Genomic DNA, 16063 nt, shown 5'->3' with positions numbered 1-16063 from the left:
CATAATGTTTTATTGGTATTTGAGTACACCTTGTTATTCAAAAATCGTACCTCCTAAACGGAGGGTCACATGACAAAAATATTTACTGTAAAATGTTGTTAAAAAGATTGGCTTATATTACTGTGTGATTTTAATTAATTAAAACAATTGTTTTGATAATGATAGGCAAAAAATACAATGTCCATGTGTGCCACCTTTTTATTTCTGTGTAGTCGCAGTACGTATACACAGTTTTTTTGATTTTCATATTTTTTCCGTTGGATTTTATATGATCAAAACAATTTAAAACTTTTTTTTAATCATAGTGATGTAGGCTAATCTTTTAAGAACATTTTACAATAAAAATGTTGTCCATAATAAGACTGTCCATCCGAAAATATGCTCGCCTCGCTATGTTAGTTCTGTTGGTTACGCTTCCCTGCACATTGTTTGTCATCGATCGGATATGTCTTTCGTATCGGGAAAAAGGCGTATTCATACAGAATTATTTTCACTACAAAATAATTACTAAATAAAAATGAATTAATTAATAATAATAAACTGAATGTATTTGTATTTTATAGTCATATTTTATAGGACAGGGTGTCTACTCTAGGGTGTACTGTAGGAGCATACATTTAGGCCGCCCATACTACACTAGGCCTAGGCATACCTTGGCCTAGTCTATTATTACCAGGTCTAGCTAGCTATTAAGCTAGGGGGACTAGTCTGCTAGCTACTGGCTAGGCCTACCAGGCTACTGCTGTGTTGTTTACTACAGTGTATCGGTTTCGTCGGTGACGATTAAAAACAACACTTTACAGAAACAAATTATAGCACAAAGCATACATATTACATTATTTCCAATCTATCATAAGACCATTAACTTTATTGCTTTTAATTGCATCAATAAACCACTAAAAAAACGCAACAAATAATTGAAAAATACAATTTTTATCACCTTTAATGTCGAGTGCTCCAATGCTTTGACGTCCGCCATTTTAATTTTTGACAGAGGGCGCCGCATGGATTTAGCGCATTCCATTTATGTCGAGGGAATTTTATTGTTTAGTTTCATGCATTCGGTTAACTTTAATTCATATAAATACCATTTAATTAATATTAGGTGCTAAAGAAATATAATTAATTATATTTATAACCCTAAAAACATTATATTCAAATTGATAATTATTACGATAATTGCGGATCCAATCATTCAACAATTTTATTGACCCCACGTCTTCTTTATAATCATACAACCACCATAATGAGAGAAGAGAGTGTCTGGGATACGCTATAATCTTCGCTCTATCTTTCTTCTTGACCGGTGGAATTTATGAAAATTTGTCGGATTTTTTTCGTTGTATGTGGTTTCAAATGTCATTCCCGAATTAATGGACACCATTTTTGAAGATATCTACTGGAAATAATTGGTAGAACAACGCCTCGAAAACGTGGTGTGGTGGAGGTTGGTTTCAGAGCGCATGCCACACTTGGTGCTACCATACCAATCAAGTAGTAGAGTAGAGAGTGTGCATAGCGGTGTCTTTGTTTCGCTGAGCTAAATATTCTTTCATCCAAGGTGAAAATAGTTTATTTGTAAATGGTTTATTTATGTCGTAATAGTAATTTATTTATCTACAATTTATTTATGTGACTTTTTGATCTAAAGATGCATATGCTAAGCCATGTTTATTGTAAATTATTCACATAACGTGTGGTTACATACAACGACAATCAATGGTGTATAAAAAAAGATTTTGGAATTCATTTATGTCTGGTGGTATAGAATGTCATAGGGAGGCCACACTCGAGTATGCATGGATAGTTTTCGTTTTATTAGCTCTCTCTCATAATTGTGAAATGTGTAGATTTTCTCTGTGGTGCGTGAAATTATTCCAAACTTAAAATCCTCAGAGAATGGAAAATGTTCTACTATTGATGTAACTGGTTAATTAGTATTTTGAATGTTGTTTTTTGCTGGTGGAGGGGACTGGTAAATGTGGTAAACATGATAAAATGTACATTATGACCTTGGTAGTATTTGTTCTGTAAGCCTTGTGTTAGTATGTTATTGATTTGCCCTGCCTTACCATGCTATGAAGTGAAGGCTACTGTTAGTATTCTGTGATTAAATTCATAGCTGGTGGTGGTATATTATAATCAGTTAAACACAAGGAAGAAATTATTCCTTTTCATTTTATTCTCTATAGTAATTTCATAATTTCATCAGAATTTTGTTTTTCTTTGCTATTTATAATGTACATTAACTAGATTGTTAAATAATTTTCATTTTTATGGTAGTTTTAAAAATATATTAAGGCTTACAAATGACTTTAGAGCTGGTAGTCGTGATGTTGGTACAGTACTGTATTTTGGGTTCTAGTGATGGTGGTGGTACTGTAGTTGGCATGGTGGTGGAATATGTTTGTAATATTGGTAGTTGGGATGGTGGTTAGGGATGATGTTGATGGTAGTGGTGATGATGGTAGGGATGGGATGTTAGTGGTGGTGGTAGTTATTATGGTGGTGGTGGTGATAAATTATTGACCATATTAATATGGTGTTGGTGGTAATATGATAGTGATGATCAATGGTGATGATCAATTGTGATTGGAAACAGGAAAATTTATCTTGAAATATCTGAAATTGGATTTATGAAGTTAAAAATTCTTTTAGCCTGAAATAATACGAATTTGCCTAAATTGAGTCTACATTTCGGAACTATTTACCATGAAAAATGTTATTGTCTCACAAATCTTATGTGTTTTGTTTACGTTTTATTGATATAAAAGATTTCAAAGTGCACTAATTTTGTAATTGTTGCGAAAGAATACATTTTTAACACTAGATTAAATTGTTGAAAATAGATTGTTTACTTGAGTAGTTTTACAGCTTTACAGAGTTTAGTAAACTAGTAATCATAAGTTAACCATCTTGTATTAATACCTACTGTACTTCTAATTTGTATTGTTATATTTAGAATGAGTAGCATTGTGGTAAGGTGATTGGTTAAACATGCAGTATGTATTTTTTTACATGAAATGTAGGCGAAAACATTAAGTAATTCAGATAATTATTGATGGTAGACAAATTTATGCATTATGATACTTTTTAAGTTTAAGAGGAATTTAACAGACAACAGAGATAATTATAGTGCTATGGACGACGTCCAGTTGAATTGACGTTTTGGCCATTTCTTCATCAATCTACCACACACATACAACAATAGGCTAACATTGCTAAATAATGTTGAACATTAAGGCACTCGGTATAAAGGTCATAAAAAGTGGTATACTGTATTTTACAGTGTAACCCTTATCCTTTACAGTATTTTATTGTTTTTTTTTAGTTTTCTATTGGTCAAAATTGTCAACAGTATGCAAGTGATTTTACCCATCTTTTTACAGTTTACCACATGGTGAATTTTTCCATGGTTAATGTAGACCAAATACGTCCTATTTTCTTTTCCTATTCTATAATTTACAATAGCCTGGTCAACTACATCCTCCAAGGACATACTATTTACCCCCTCTGTGGTTTTGTATGTAATATAAATATAGATTTATAATTATACCATGTGGCTTTTTATCTTGTGATATTAATAGCTGAAGATATGTTTTTAAATGCTATAGTCTAAATCTCGGCTCTTATATAGTTTTATTGAGGCAATGTACTTTACTATACTACAGAGGAAGCTTTACAATGTCCGTACCATCAGACAATATGTAGGTCTACTGTATACCAGACTTGTTATAAACACGTACTGGACAGTAACTATAAATAGACCAACTAGGTTTTAATTATATCATGGAGAAATAAGTTAGGAACTAATTTCTCCATGATTATGTACATTGATACCATTTGTAATGTAATATTATATACTTCTTTGTTTAAAAGTTACACTTTTACAGACTTATGACTTTAATATAATATGGGTTCTCATATTACTTTGTGGGAAATTTTAAAAATCTATTTTAGTAATCACAACAAATTATTTATACTATCATTTGTATTTTTAGTATTGTGTAGTTTGTTTTGTATTGTTTGTTGTTTATTCCTGGAAGAATGGTTTTATTTGGATAGGTTCAATTTGTTGATGTACACACACAGTGTAAAACACATCATGTACTACTGTTGACTAAATATTTTATGTTGACAATAATATCTCTTAAAGAATGTTTAAATAGGAATTGTTCATTAAAACGGATATGACTGCTTGATAGGTCATGCAGCATTGTTGGAACTTTTGTGTTTCATTATGCTAGGCCCTGGGCATGTAGATTGCAGCATTCCGATGCATACCAGCTCAGTCTCCTTGTAATTGCTATGATGCAGCAGACATTCTGTAGCATGGTGTTACATCCAGGTCAGTGCCTGCCACTCCCTATAAACATGAAATAAGCCTATTGTTCGTATACTACAATGGGCCAAAAAACAGGAAAAGCAATTGATACCAGATAGTCTCAAAGAACTTTGCAATACCACCAATTAATATTAGTAATAATTATTCTTTATTTCCCAATGAAAACAAATCAATCATTTTATTTACATTTTTTTTTTTATATATATTTAATCATTAAAGATATTAATTTTATTGATTTAGGCTAATTTTGGAAACATGGTATTACTGTAAACTTGTTAAATTTTGGTATTAGAAATGACTTTACTGGGCTGTATGAGAGAGACTACCTGTAGCTATTATATTTATGTTCATTAATTTTTTAGTCCCAAATTCAAAGAAATTTAGTTATTATTTAAAGAAATATGAATATTTTAGATTGTACTTAAATAGCGATAAAAAGTTAGACACTTCTAACCCTTTGGCAGATTATGTCTAGACAAACACAATGCACTTCGCTCCAAATAATTATAAATCATAGGGTATTTGAAATTCTTTACATAATGTTATATCCCTACCAAAGCTGTACAGTGTTAATCGAGGTGATAAAGAGATTTAAATCTTCTTTAAAAAGCTTAAACTATTTTCATTTAAAAAACTGAATAAAAAAAAATTACCCATAGAAAAAATTATGTTTAAATTATTACCAGTTATTAATAATCAACATTCATTTTAAATAGATAACAAAATTATTTTAAAAGTTTAAATAAAGAAAAAACGAAAATAAGTCTTGAAACAGAATCCAAAGTTGTAACACTAAACTTTCGTGAAATATAAAGCTAATGTTATTCATAGATTTAAATTAGTTTATTTATGTTACATATTTGTGGTATCAAATATGAATTACCCCTTTGTGTGTGTGCATAATTTGGTGTGGCATTGTATTTCCCAGGTCAGCACATTCCATTGATAGTTGTTACATGATTTTATACCAGGTCCTCATCATCATGCCATTTTCTTTGATGCGTGTAATTTTTTGTCATATATTTATAAAAAATTAATTTAAAAATAAAATTGTTAGTGTTTTCTACAGGAAACAGTATGAAATACTTTGGCATACATTTTGCTATGATCCTTCTCACTTTGGTACCAAATTCCTTCCCTGAACTGGCCTGGAAATCTGTGATGTAATGTGAGATGTTGGCATATAAACATGAATGTGGAGTGATCTTTTTTTAACCTATACATAACTTCATAAACATCAAATCCAATAAGATTTGGAAATTTGTTTTAATTAAAATGTACTGTAATTAAAATGTCTTAATATAAAATACACCCACCACACTTAGTATTAGTTAAAAACAAATTAAATTTTGTAATCACTAAACATAGCTTTCCTGTCAAGTACAGTATGTCCAATTCATTAATATTGATGTATCGCTATTTAAATTATATTATATGTTTTCACCTTACAAACATAATTGGCATTTTCTTTAATTAATGTTAATTGTATGCTTTTTAAAAAGAATTTATTAATTATACTGGAAAGTATACAATAAGAAATTTTTAATCAAAATTGATAAAACGTGTACAGGCTTGCTAAATAATGTTAATAAATATATTTTAATTTTTTCAATTACATTTGATATTTTCTATAACTTTTCGTTCTTGAAGCACTAACTTACTGTATCATATTAATTCTGCAAAAAACCTGGGTATATGTTATCTTCTGATTGAAATTCTGAAAAAAACCTAGTTTAAAGTGGAAACTGTGTATGCATTTTTACCACGTTGATTGATAATAAATAAGTGTTGATTGTGGTGAAGAAGATTTACTTTTTTACTTAATTTTGAGATGACAGACCTTGGAGAACGCAGCAAAGAGGTCTTGGAGAACACTAAACATGGTTGTAGCAAAACAACTGAAACATTCTCAACCTTAAAGCTCTGTCTACACTATCAAACTTTATGTGACAACAAATTGTGATGTGCCCATATATGGACATGATGATGTCATATCACTACCATATTTGGGCATGTCACACTTTTTTGTCATACTTATTAATATTACTAGTTTGATAGTGTAGACAGAGCTTTACTTCATTCCTATTTGAAAACACATGGCATGGCATACTTTATTTGCCATGCTAGTCCTTAAACAATACAGCCAATTTATCCATTGTTATTGCAAATGTTGTTTAAACAATAGAAATGTTAAAGTATAAATTCCTCTTTAAAAGTCATTGTTCTGTGATTAGTATTCTAATCAGTATGAAGCCTGCCAACTAACAAATATTAGAATAATTTGTAATCATTTATATTGATGACTTTCTGTGATTGATGAATAGAACTTATTATTCCAATTTGGTATGCTTCTATTATGATGCATTCTTTATTACCTTTTTGCATTGCTATTGTGCGTTTGTGTGTGAATATATTGTTCTCTTAAATACAGGAATCAATAAATTAATTTGCCTTTGTTTCCAGAATTGTATGAGATTGTTGTAAACATCGTAGTCGTACAAATTGTACATTCTCATAATTTAATACAGTCTCAAAAAGGTTTGCCAAATTGAATTGATTAGGAACATATTTAAGATCTTTTGGATCCCAAAGATACCAAATATGGTAGTAATGTGCTCAAATATGGTAGTGATATGACATCATTTCCATACATGTGCACATCACATTTTTTTGTCACATAAAGTTTGATAGTGCAGACAGAGCTTAAGAAGACCCTATGAATATGATTATTTTGTTCTCTCAAGTTTTTTTGGTCTAATTATTATAAAGACAGAAAGATTGTTTAAATTAACTATTTTTTTTATCTGTTCACAGATTGGTCTTCTACTGAGTCATGCCGACAACATGCGGTTTTCCTAATTGTAAATTTCGTTCACGTTACAAGGGAACTGACGATCCCCGCCATTTTTATCGTGTCCCGAAGAGACCATCTGTTTTGCGCGAGAAGTGGTTAGAAGCTATTGGCCGAACAGAGGAGACTATTGTTGGGCAGGTAGAAATAAAATGATGCTTTCGATAGTTTGTATCTTGCTTCAGAAAATGCATGTTTAAATCCAGACAGTGTCAAATACAATGCTTGCATCTATGATTACAACCAACCTCATTTGAAATATTATTACATAACGGGAAGATGGGTAGTAACTCTCAGCTATTACCTCAGACTGTTGCTCCCAGATCAAGTTTCCCAGCATACAATATTTAAACCTTACAGTAAAAACAAAGTTTAAAAGATGAATAAAAATGAATTTCATTTTATAATCCATTGAATAAGAAAAACCAAAATTCATTGTTTTGCTTTTTGTTAAAAAGCAAATACAGTATGTAATAGTCTTCGGGAAAACCAGCTTTAATTTCTTCCACCCAGGCTATTAAAGATTGATAATGCTATATGTACAGTACTGGACATGACTCAGTTCGATTTTATTATATAAGCGCATATCTTCAAACATTCACCTTATTGTAATTGTACACTTTTACAATATAAATGTGTCCAATTTTACAAAAGTTACTATTTGTATTGACACTGTATGTGAACGTTGTACTGTATATTGTTCTGTATGTTGTATATAGCATGCTGCATGTACTATCTTTACCTTTGCTTGCACATCACTGGTACAGTTGTCACATTCCATAACACTAACCACCTAATCATTTAGACCATTATCAACAGTGTGGTACTTAATTTTCAGTGAATCCCAAAGAATTTTTTTCAAGGATGCATAGTTAATTTAATCTACATAAATAGCTGGTTTGGAATCATTTTGCAGTCATATTTTTAAATGAACAAAGTTTACTATCAACCGGAAAAAGGTATGGATTGGATTGTGTAAAATCCACTTGTGTAAAATCCACTTACAGAATTTACAGGCCATTCCAAGCCCGTAGCCAGGAGGGGTTCAAGGGAAAATTACCATTTTCAAACTAGAGAAAAGCAGCAAAAATGATTGTAAACAGGCCTAACTAGCCTAGTTCATTACTTTTTTATCCCTTTGTGGACAAAGGGAACCCCCTTGTAAAAATCCTGGCTACGGTATTATGTTTTATTGGTAAAAAGAATCACTAGTCTACCAACATTGGTTAATAGTGAATTTCAACATCTTGTTGAGTTCGTTTCTGTTTACGAATGATTGTTACCAAATCAGAAAGGTGTGACTGCAAAAGCATTTTGATCTTTTTATTTTTATTCTAAACGCACGGTATTATGATTAATAAAACTAATAACTTTTTAAATTCAATGGAAAACATGAGGATGAATTGACTATAGAGGGCAGACTACTGTTGTAAACCAGACTCCAGATCAATGTATTACATTTAAATATTTTTTAAATAAAGAAAAATGTTCCCAATAATCAACAACTTGTACTGCATGCCGATACCTAAAATTGAAGACTTTTTAAAATACTACAAGAGTACAGTATGTAATAAAATATTAGTGCCAACAATACTAATAGTAAATGATGTACAGTAGAACCAGCAGTGATGTTTATAGGAAGGAACATACAGTGCGCTTTGGGTTAAGTGTGTACAGTGTAGTTATAGTAATAATGTAGTTTTTAATTGTGTGATTAACACAGCAAACACAACATTGCTTATGCACTCCATCTATGCTTCTCTTCATATTGCTAGTGAGATATTTTTCACCAAGAATTCATCACCGTTTATACACATTAACTTATTACTGAAATATAATATTATACACACATTAACTTATTATATTTTACATTACACATGGATGTACTATAGCTTATAATGGGACCTACCTTGGTGATAAAACCGAACAATGGAAGCACACAAATTAAAGATGGTTAAGGCACGATGGTCTTTTTGATAATTAATTATTGAGACTTTACTGTCCATCCAAGCTGAAATCTACATCCATGACAAAACAAATAACATTTTCACAGTTTTATTAACAATTTTTTTGATAATTAATCACATTCTAGTTCTAGATTCTAACAAACAGTTTTAGTAAATTAATCTTTCATTACAGTTTTCTATTTTAGTCTAAAATCTTTTTTTTTCCATTTTAGAATTCACACCTTTTTCACCAGCAGTTTTGATTTTTTATTTTAGCTTCGCCACGCTTCACAAATTAGTAGAAAATAAAAACATTCGCTTACGCCATTTATGTGTTTTACTCATTTCGTTAATTTTGTTTAACCTTTCCTATATTTTTTTGTGTTCATAATTTGTTCTTCCTTGTTTTATGATTTCTTTTTCTCTACCCCTTCTGCAAGGTTATCTGTTGCTGATTTTGGACAAGAGTTGACTGTTTGCAAGTGATTTTTATTGACAATAAAAAAGGTATAAATGAAACATTATTAGATCGCAAACTTATTTATTTTTAATAATGTTTGTAGTACGAAACGTTCATTATAAAAGGGAACTAACTTTAATTTTGACGTATATGCCGAATGACCATCAGATACATATTGTAGGTATACACTGTAGCTATTTTAGTATTTTCTGTACAGCAGTATTCATTTTAACTAAAGAAAAATAAGCATTGCAATTGTGCATAGCGTAATAATAATATTGCTGTAATCTTTTTTTTTGTTTAATTTCAAATAAAAAACAATTTTCGTTTATAGTTCAGTAATAGAGTACTCAAAGGGTCATTGCATTTTAATGCATTTGGTTATGAATATGATTATGTTGAGTTTTAGTTCTGTTAATGTAAAGTTTTTGATATTAATATTGTTCTGCTCTTTTGTCCTAACAAACTTTAATTCATTCTTAGTTAAAAATGCAATAAACAAACAAACAAACAAGCAGCAAACATTTCAAATATGACATTTTCAAAGTAAATGAATTACAAAAAAAAAATTAGAATTAGTATAAGGTAACTGATTAATTTTTACTCAATTTAGCGTTGCTGACAATGGTATAGAAAGAGTTTTCAATTTGTGATGACTTAGGACTTCTATAAATTATGCATTACATCATTTTCTGTCATCCAGCTTTAATAATAAAATGGATTTAGATTTTTTTTTTTATTAAGGAAGACCATCATCCCAAACAGTTTTATATGCACATATCTATGCTAACAGAATCCAAGCTCATTGTCTGAACCTAAAATTGACCAAATTTAATTCAACACCAAAAGTTGATAAACTAGACTTCTGTAAATTATGTATTACATCATTTTCTGTCATCCAGCTTTGATATTAAATTGAATTTAGATTTTTTTTTTTAGGGAAGACCATCATCCCAAACTGTTTTATATGCACATATCTATGCTAACAGAATCCAAGCTCATTGTCTGAACCTAAAATTGACCAAATTTAGTCCAACACCAAAAATTGACAAACAAAACTCTATTTAGCATGAAAAGGAGTTTCTCACAAACTTTAAACATACTGTAGAAACCCAGAAACTGATCCATGAATGACTTTGGAAAAATTCTTGCATACAGAAAATAATTAAATATAATAAACCAAAAAAAAAAGACATCACCATGATTGATTGACAACATAGAGAGAAAAAAATAATCATCACTGATCTGTAGAATCATCTTTTCACAGATAAAATAAGTGTAGAGAATGTGTCTGTTATACAACCGTATGAACCAAGTGCTTTACGATCAACATAATGAATTATTCCTCACATTAAACGTCACTGTAGGCTACATACACATCACCGAGAACCTCCTGGGGATATGGGCTTAAGTCCACTGTTTAATGAAAGCGCGTACTAGGCTGTTTGCGCTCATTCTCTCTCTACCATCTGTCGTTAAGTTTATTCTAGCTTGTTAACACTGTCTATTGGTATTTGGATGTTTATGGAGGAACAATTTCTGATTGTAGTGGACTACTTTAGCTTACCCTTTGTTTATTCATATTAATTCACCGGGTGGTTTAGAATTGCTTCTTTTGCCTGTAAACGTTTATATATTAAAAGATTTACTTGGACTGATGAAGGGCTAGTGTTGCCCGAAAGCTCTGCTAATATTCCTGGCTGTTTTACTTTATCGTTTTTAATTTAGCTTTTCACTTCTTTTTTTTTGTACCGCCATTGAGATCTAGCCACTGAGTGATACCCACAGCATTGTAATTTTTTGAGTAATTTGCCTTTGGATTTATATTAAAAGATTAAGTTATGTAACAAAAAAAAATAGTTAGTGTTTTGAGTAACTTATTGGTAGACATGATGCTGTTTAGATCATTAGAAAAAATATAACAACATTTCTCCACTGTAAAATATCAATATTATTTTTTTTGTAAACTGCAACAAAAAATTTGCTAGTAAATAGAATAGGAGGTTAGGAGACTTCAAATAGGAATATTCTGGGTTTAACAGCCAAAAATAAACATCATATTGAGAGAGATAATGAGACATGTACAGTAATGTATAACAAATCATAGTAATACTAATATACTCATTAAGAATAGCATTTTCAATAGTATATTGCAAGTTATTTGCTTTTATTGTAAGATGTAAAAATATGCTTCGTTGTCGTCAATGATATTCGATACATTTTACAATGATGGTTTCTACCAACATCGTTCGTATTTTGACCTTTCCCAAGAGGTGAACTGGATTCTGAGATAGAGTAAGCTGATTTAGATCCTAGTTCTGACTTCTTGAACTGTCTTCAAACGCGTATACCTGATATTGATCAAATAAGAAGCACATCTGTAACTGTCTGTTTATAGGCAAAAGAGAATGATAATTTGAGAGTTTTTACCTAATTGCTACAAAATGAATGCATTATTAAAGTAGTGTATATTATCTTTCGTTTCGATTAGCAATACGCTCGTTTAAATTAAGAACAGTTTGGTACATATTTCCTTCACAAAGTGTTCTACGATTGCAGAATACATTTATTCAAATGTGCGTAGTGTCGGCCACACTAGCAATATATTGTTTTAAAGATAAATAAATTCAAAACTTATACTATAATTCTATATAATTTGTACTACAGTGTAAATTGCAGCAATATTAAACCATTGTGTATACGATTCAATACGCAGTTAATATTAATTCCAAGACAATATAACCACCTCAACCATATCAACACAGCCCTTTCTCACCCCTCATTTTTTGTATTATTTGATTATTGTTCAAGAAATGAATAATATCACCAAACCTCTTTTGAAATTATATAAGTACACTTTCAATTAAATTTCACCTAAAAGCAAATTTCACTGATTTGTAAATGTAACCACCTCAATCATGTCAAGTCAGCCCTTTTTCCTATCTCCCCCCTCCCCCCTCATTTAAATTTCATGAATGCTACCTTTAGGTAGTGTGTGTAAATGTTAGATATAAATAATGTTTAAGTATTCTATGGCTTTAAAGAACCAAAACGAAAAACATAATTTGTCTTTCGACATCCAACCTTGTCATTTTGCATGTACTGTACAGTAGATAAGAATGCATAAAATATCCCAGTAATATAATTAAAAGACAATATGGCAAAAGCTAGCTAGGTCACATCAGAGCATTTCCGCACGTGCTTTAAGGTTTTTGATCAGAACATGCATGTACGCCCTTGGAAGCTGTAGGCTACGGTTCAGAACGAGAATTGATTTGTAATATTGCGATTGTATGACACGTATGTTTACACGGCCATTGCACGTGTTGTCGGGCAGCTACTGGCAGGATGCTATAACAAGATTCTTATATCTTCGATGCAATTCACTAATTACAAGAAGTGATAGCTGCCAATCAAATTGATTGACAGGTATTATTGGGTAACAACTAATAATACATGGTAGATTATTAAAAATACAAATAATTAAGAAGCCGATAATATAATAATTAATAACACTTACAATAAATGATAAATTTTGATGAATTTATATTGTGATGAAATATCTTTAAGATTGCACAAAAACACTAATCTTTAAATGAAAATTGTTATCCAGATTATAATTAGGCCTAAAATTTTACATTTTATCCTAATTTGGTCAGAATTGATATTATAAAAACTTATATTTAATCAGAGAAGGAATTGTTAACCTCAATGATATTTGTTAACAAGGCAGCAAAATACAAATTATTAAAATACTCTACAGGAGTTTCAAAATACATTTGAATGTTTTATTATGATTTCATTATTAATTTTATTATTAATTTGAGTTATACTGGGGTTTTTTGTTTATTTGTATGTGAGATACCCCTAGAGCACATACATTATAGTAGTAGTTATTATACATATAATCATAGTCATTATGTACTGTATAAGCAAGTTAATAATTTGATGAAGAGGTCACATAGACATAATGTTTAATGGCTAATAGTCAATCCACAGTTCATTAAGAATGTTTAGTTAGACAATAAATGCTATTGAATGTCCTCATTACATTATAATATCTATTTTAATATTTGCAATTTGATGTAACTAATATGTAGAGATATTTCTTAATAATAATAAAATTATATTATTATGTTAGTTGCAAATTATCTGAAAAAAAAAAAAATGTCTTAGTGTTAAATTTATCGGCTAGAGAATCTAAAGCTCTGTCTACACTATCAAACAAGTTTGACCAAAAAAGTGTGATGTTCCCAATATGGTAGTGAAATGACATCATGTCCATATACATTAAGGGCACATCACATTTTTTTGGTCACATAAAATTTGATAGTGTAGACAGAGCTTAGTTGCTCTTCTTAACCACTCAGTGGTTTTAAGATTGTGGTATCGGTAGAATGAATCAATATGCATAAGATGCAGGGATGAATTTTACTCATTATTCAAATTAGATGGGAAGGTAATGTAGATGGGGATGTTTCTCTCTCCTCTCTGTTGTGTTAGAAATAAAATGGTAGCTTTATGCTAATCAAAAGTCGATCCAGGGGCGAGGTCAGCCAGTATGACCCACCCAATTTGACCCAACCCTTGAAAAAGGATCACATATTCTATGGAGATCCCATGTTTACTCTCCCCATTTCAATACCCTCCCCATTCCAGTACCCTCCCCATTCCAGTACCCTCCTCATTCCAGTACCCTCCCCATTCCAGTACCCTCCCCATTCCAATACCCTCCCCATTCCAATACCCTCCCCATTCCAATACCCTCCCCATTCCAATACCCTCCTCATTCCAATACCCTCCCCATTCCAATACCCTCCCCATTCCAATACCCTCCTCATTCCAATACCTTCTTCCCCATCTTTTATTATTATTACAATTATTGTTAAACATCTTTTATATCATTTTCTCCTGCTGATTAACAATAATAGACAATGTGTTTGGTAAACGTAGAGGCCAATAGCGGTTGGTAGGGCACTTTTTATTTCTACTCATTCTAATAACGAAATGCAATCGATCAACACAACCCTGTTTCAGGATATTAAGGTCTCTGCTTCCTTTTCAAGTTAGACTAAATACCCATCAATATTATGTCTTTGTTCTCTTTGGCAATCTAGCCCTTTATGGTAATTCGTTTTTAAGGACCTTGCTATGAGCTCTCAAGAATATTACAATGTATTTCAGTTATAAATACCTTGTATTTAGCATTGAAAAGATTATATATATTTAAAGCTCTTTATTTAAATTCAATGGTTTTTCTAGTATGTTTAATAACTGTGTATAATGTACTTTCCTGAATTAGTGAAACGTAAATATGTTGATAAAATTATTATAAAAAAATTCACGACTTTTTTTCTTTTATGAAATCAATAGAACAGAGTGTGTTCTGGTTTTTAAATTGTTAATTTTGAATTTTGGGAGGATGAATTTTGTCTAGGCTAGAATAAAATTATAACCATACTTCATATAACAGTGATGAATTAATTGATTTTCATTCATTATTAATTAATGACAGTTTTATATTAATTAATGAAAAGTATGTGTAAATGTGTCTGTACAGTAGACTAGACCTACATTCTTGTGAAATGGCCTGATATACTCCCAAAACCATTTGTAGGTTTTTTTGTATATTATAAGATTTTAATAAGACTTTAATATTTTTGAATTATAAAGTTTTATATCAAATTTGAAATTTTCTTATGTAATTTTTACAAATATTTTTTGTACAGTATGATGTTATTAATTACAATTTACTGTTTAAAACAAACATACATAATTATATACGAAAATGGCTTACATTACAAGTGGTAGTAGGAGTATTCAATTAAAGTGTGCAGTATCACAAACAATGGCTGCAGGAATTCTTCAAGCTTAGGCTATTGAATAATGAAAAGGCTGGTTAGCAAATTAAAATGTGTTTTCCTGTTATTTAGGCACTTCAGTCTAGGCTGTATATCACTACACATTCAATTCACAGTAACATTCCGGAAGTCTTCAACTTAAAGGAAATGCGTTGTCCTAGAATAATAATTACTCTTTTTTCCCTATAATTTAAAAACTTTTTCCGAGGTCACCAGAAGATTCAAAGGGCGTGTAAAGACTCCAGACAATATCTTTATATTATTGTTATAGTTTTACCCAGGGTCTTATGAAAGACCGCTATTTTCAATGGGTAGGCTACCCTGGTAAAATTTAGAATAAATGTATAGTTTACCATTATACAGTGGTATTGTTTGTTCGTACCTACTTATTCACATTTTGACAATCTAATTCTTTAAATAGATTTTTGAAATTAAAATATAGGTTATAACTTAAAGTTTTCTTGTTCGTATAAGTCTGCTGTTCTGGAAGTATTTTTCAACTATTCCCCATACTAAAATGATATGATGTGCTCTGACCATTTAATCTCTGTCTTAACCACTGCTATAGACATTGAGTTCTCATTAAAAAAAGCAACTGGA

At 30.6% G+C, this 16063-nt stretch overlaps 3 protein-coding genes across 6 annotated transcripts in view; 2 read left to right on the top strand and 1 right to left on the bottom strand.

The window, feature by feature from the left end:
• The window catches only part of LOC144837779 (E3 ubiquitin-protein transferase MAEA-like), a 43825-nt gene extending 42840 nt beyond the window's left edge, over nucleotides 1-985 (bottom strand). Inside the window, exon 1 of the mRNA XM_078693031.1 lies at nucleotides 941-985. Coding sequence (XP_078549157.1) covers nucleotides 941-979 — 39 coding nt within the window. The 5' untranslated portion in view covers nucleotides 980-985. The remainder of the gene's footprint in view (nucleotides 1-940) is intronic.
• LOC144837772 (transcription termination factor 2-like) overlaps nucleotides 1-16063 on the top strand; it is a 165335-nt gene that overhangs the window by 80613 nt on the left and 68659 nt on the right. The gene's annotated exons all lie outside the window — the stretch shown is intronic.
• LOC144837775 (C-terminal-binding protein 1-like) overlaps nucleotides 1-16063 on the top strand; it is a 66184-nt gene that overhangs the window by 16669 nt on the left and 33452 nt on the right. The window contains exons 1-2 of one of the 4 annotated variants that reach the window (XM_078693023.1): nucleotides 1226-1561; nucleotides 7160-7337. In XM_078693023.1, the coding sequence (XP_078549149.1) occupies nucleotides 7179-7337 (159 nt within the window). In that variant the 5' untranslated portion in view covers nucleotides 1226-1561; nucleotides 7160-7178. Of the gene's footprint in view, nucleotides 1-1225; nucleotides 1562-7159; nucleotides 7338-9582; nucleotides 9650-16063 lie in introns of those variants that run through there. The other 3 variants (XM_078693025.1, XM_078693026.1, XM_078693024.1) reach the window with 3 other exon arrangements.

Source organism: Antedon bifida, chromosome 3 (genome assembly GCF_963402885.1).
Source record: "Antedon bifida chromosome 3, ecAntBifi1.1, whole genome shotgun sequence".
Taxonomy (NCBI): Eukaryota; Metazoa; Echinodermata; class Crinoidea; order Comatulida; family Antedonidae; genus Antedon; species Antedon bifida.
This window is presented reverse-complemented; position numbering and strand designations above follow the sequence as displayed.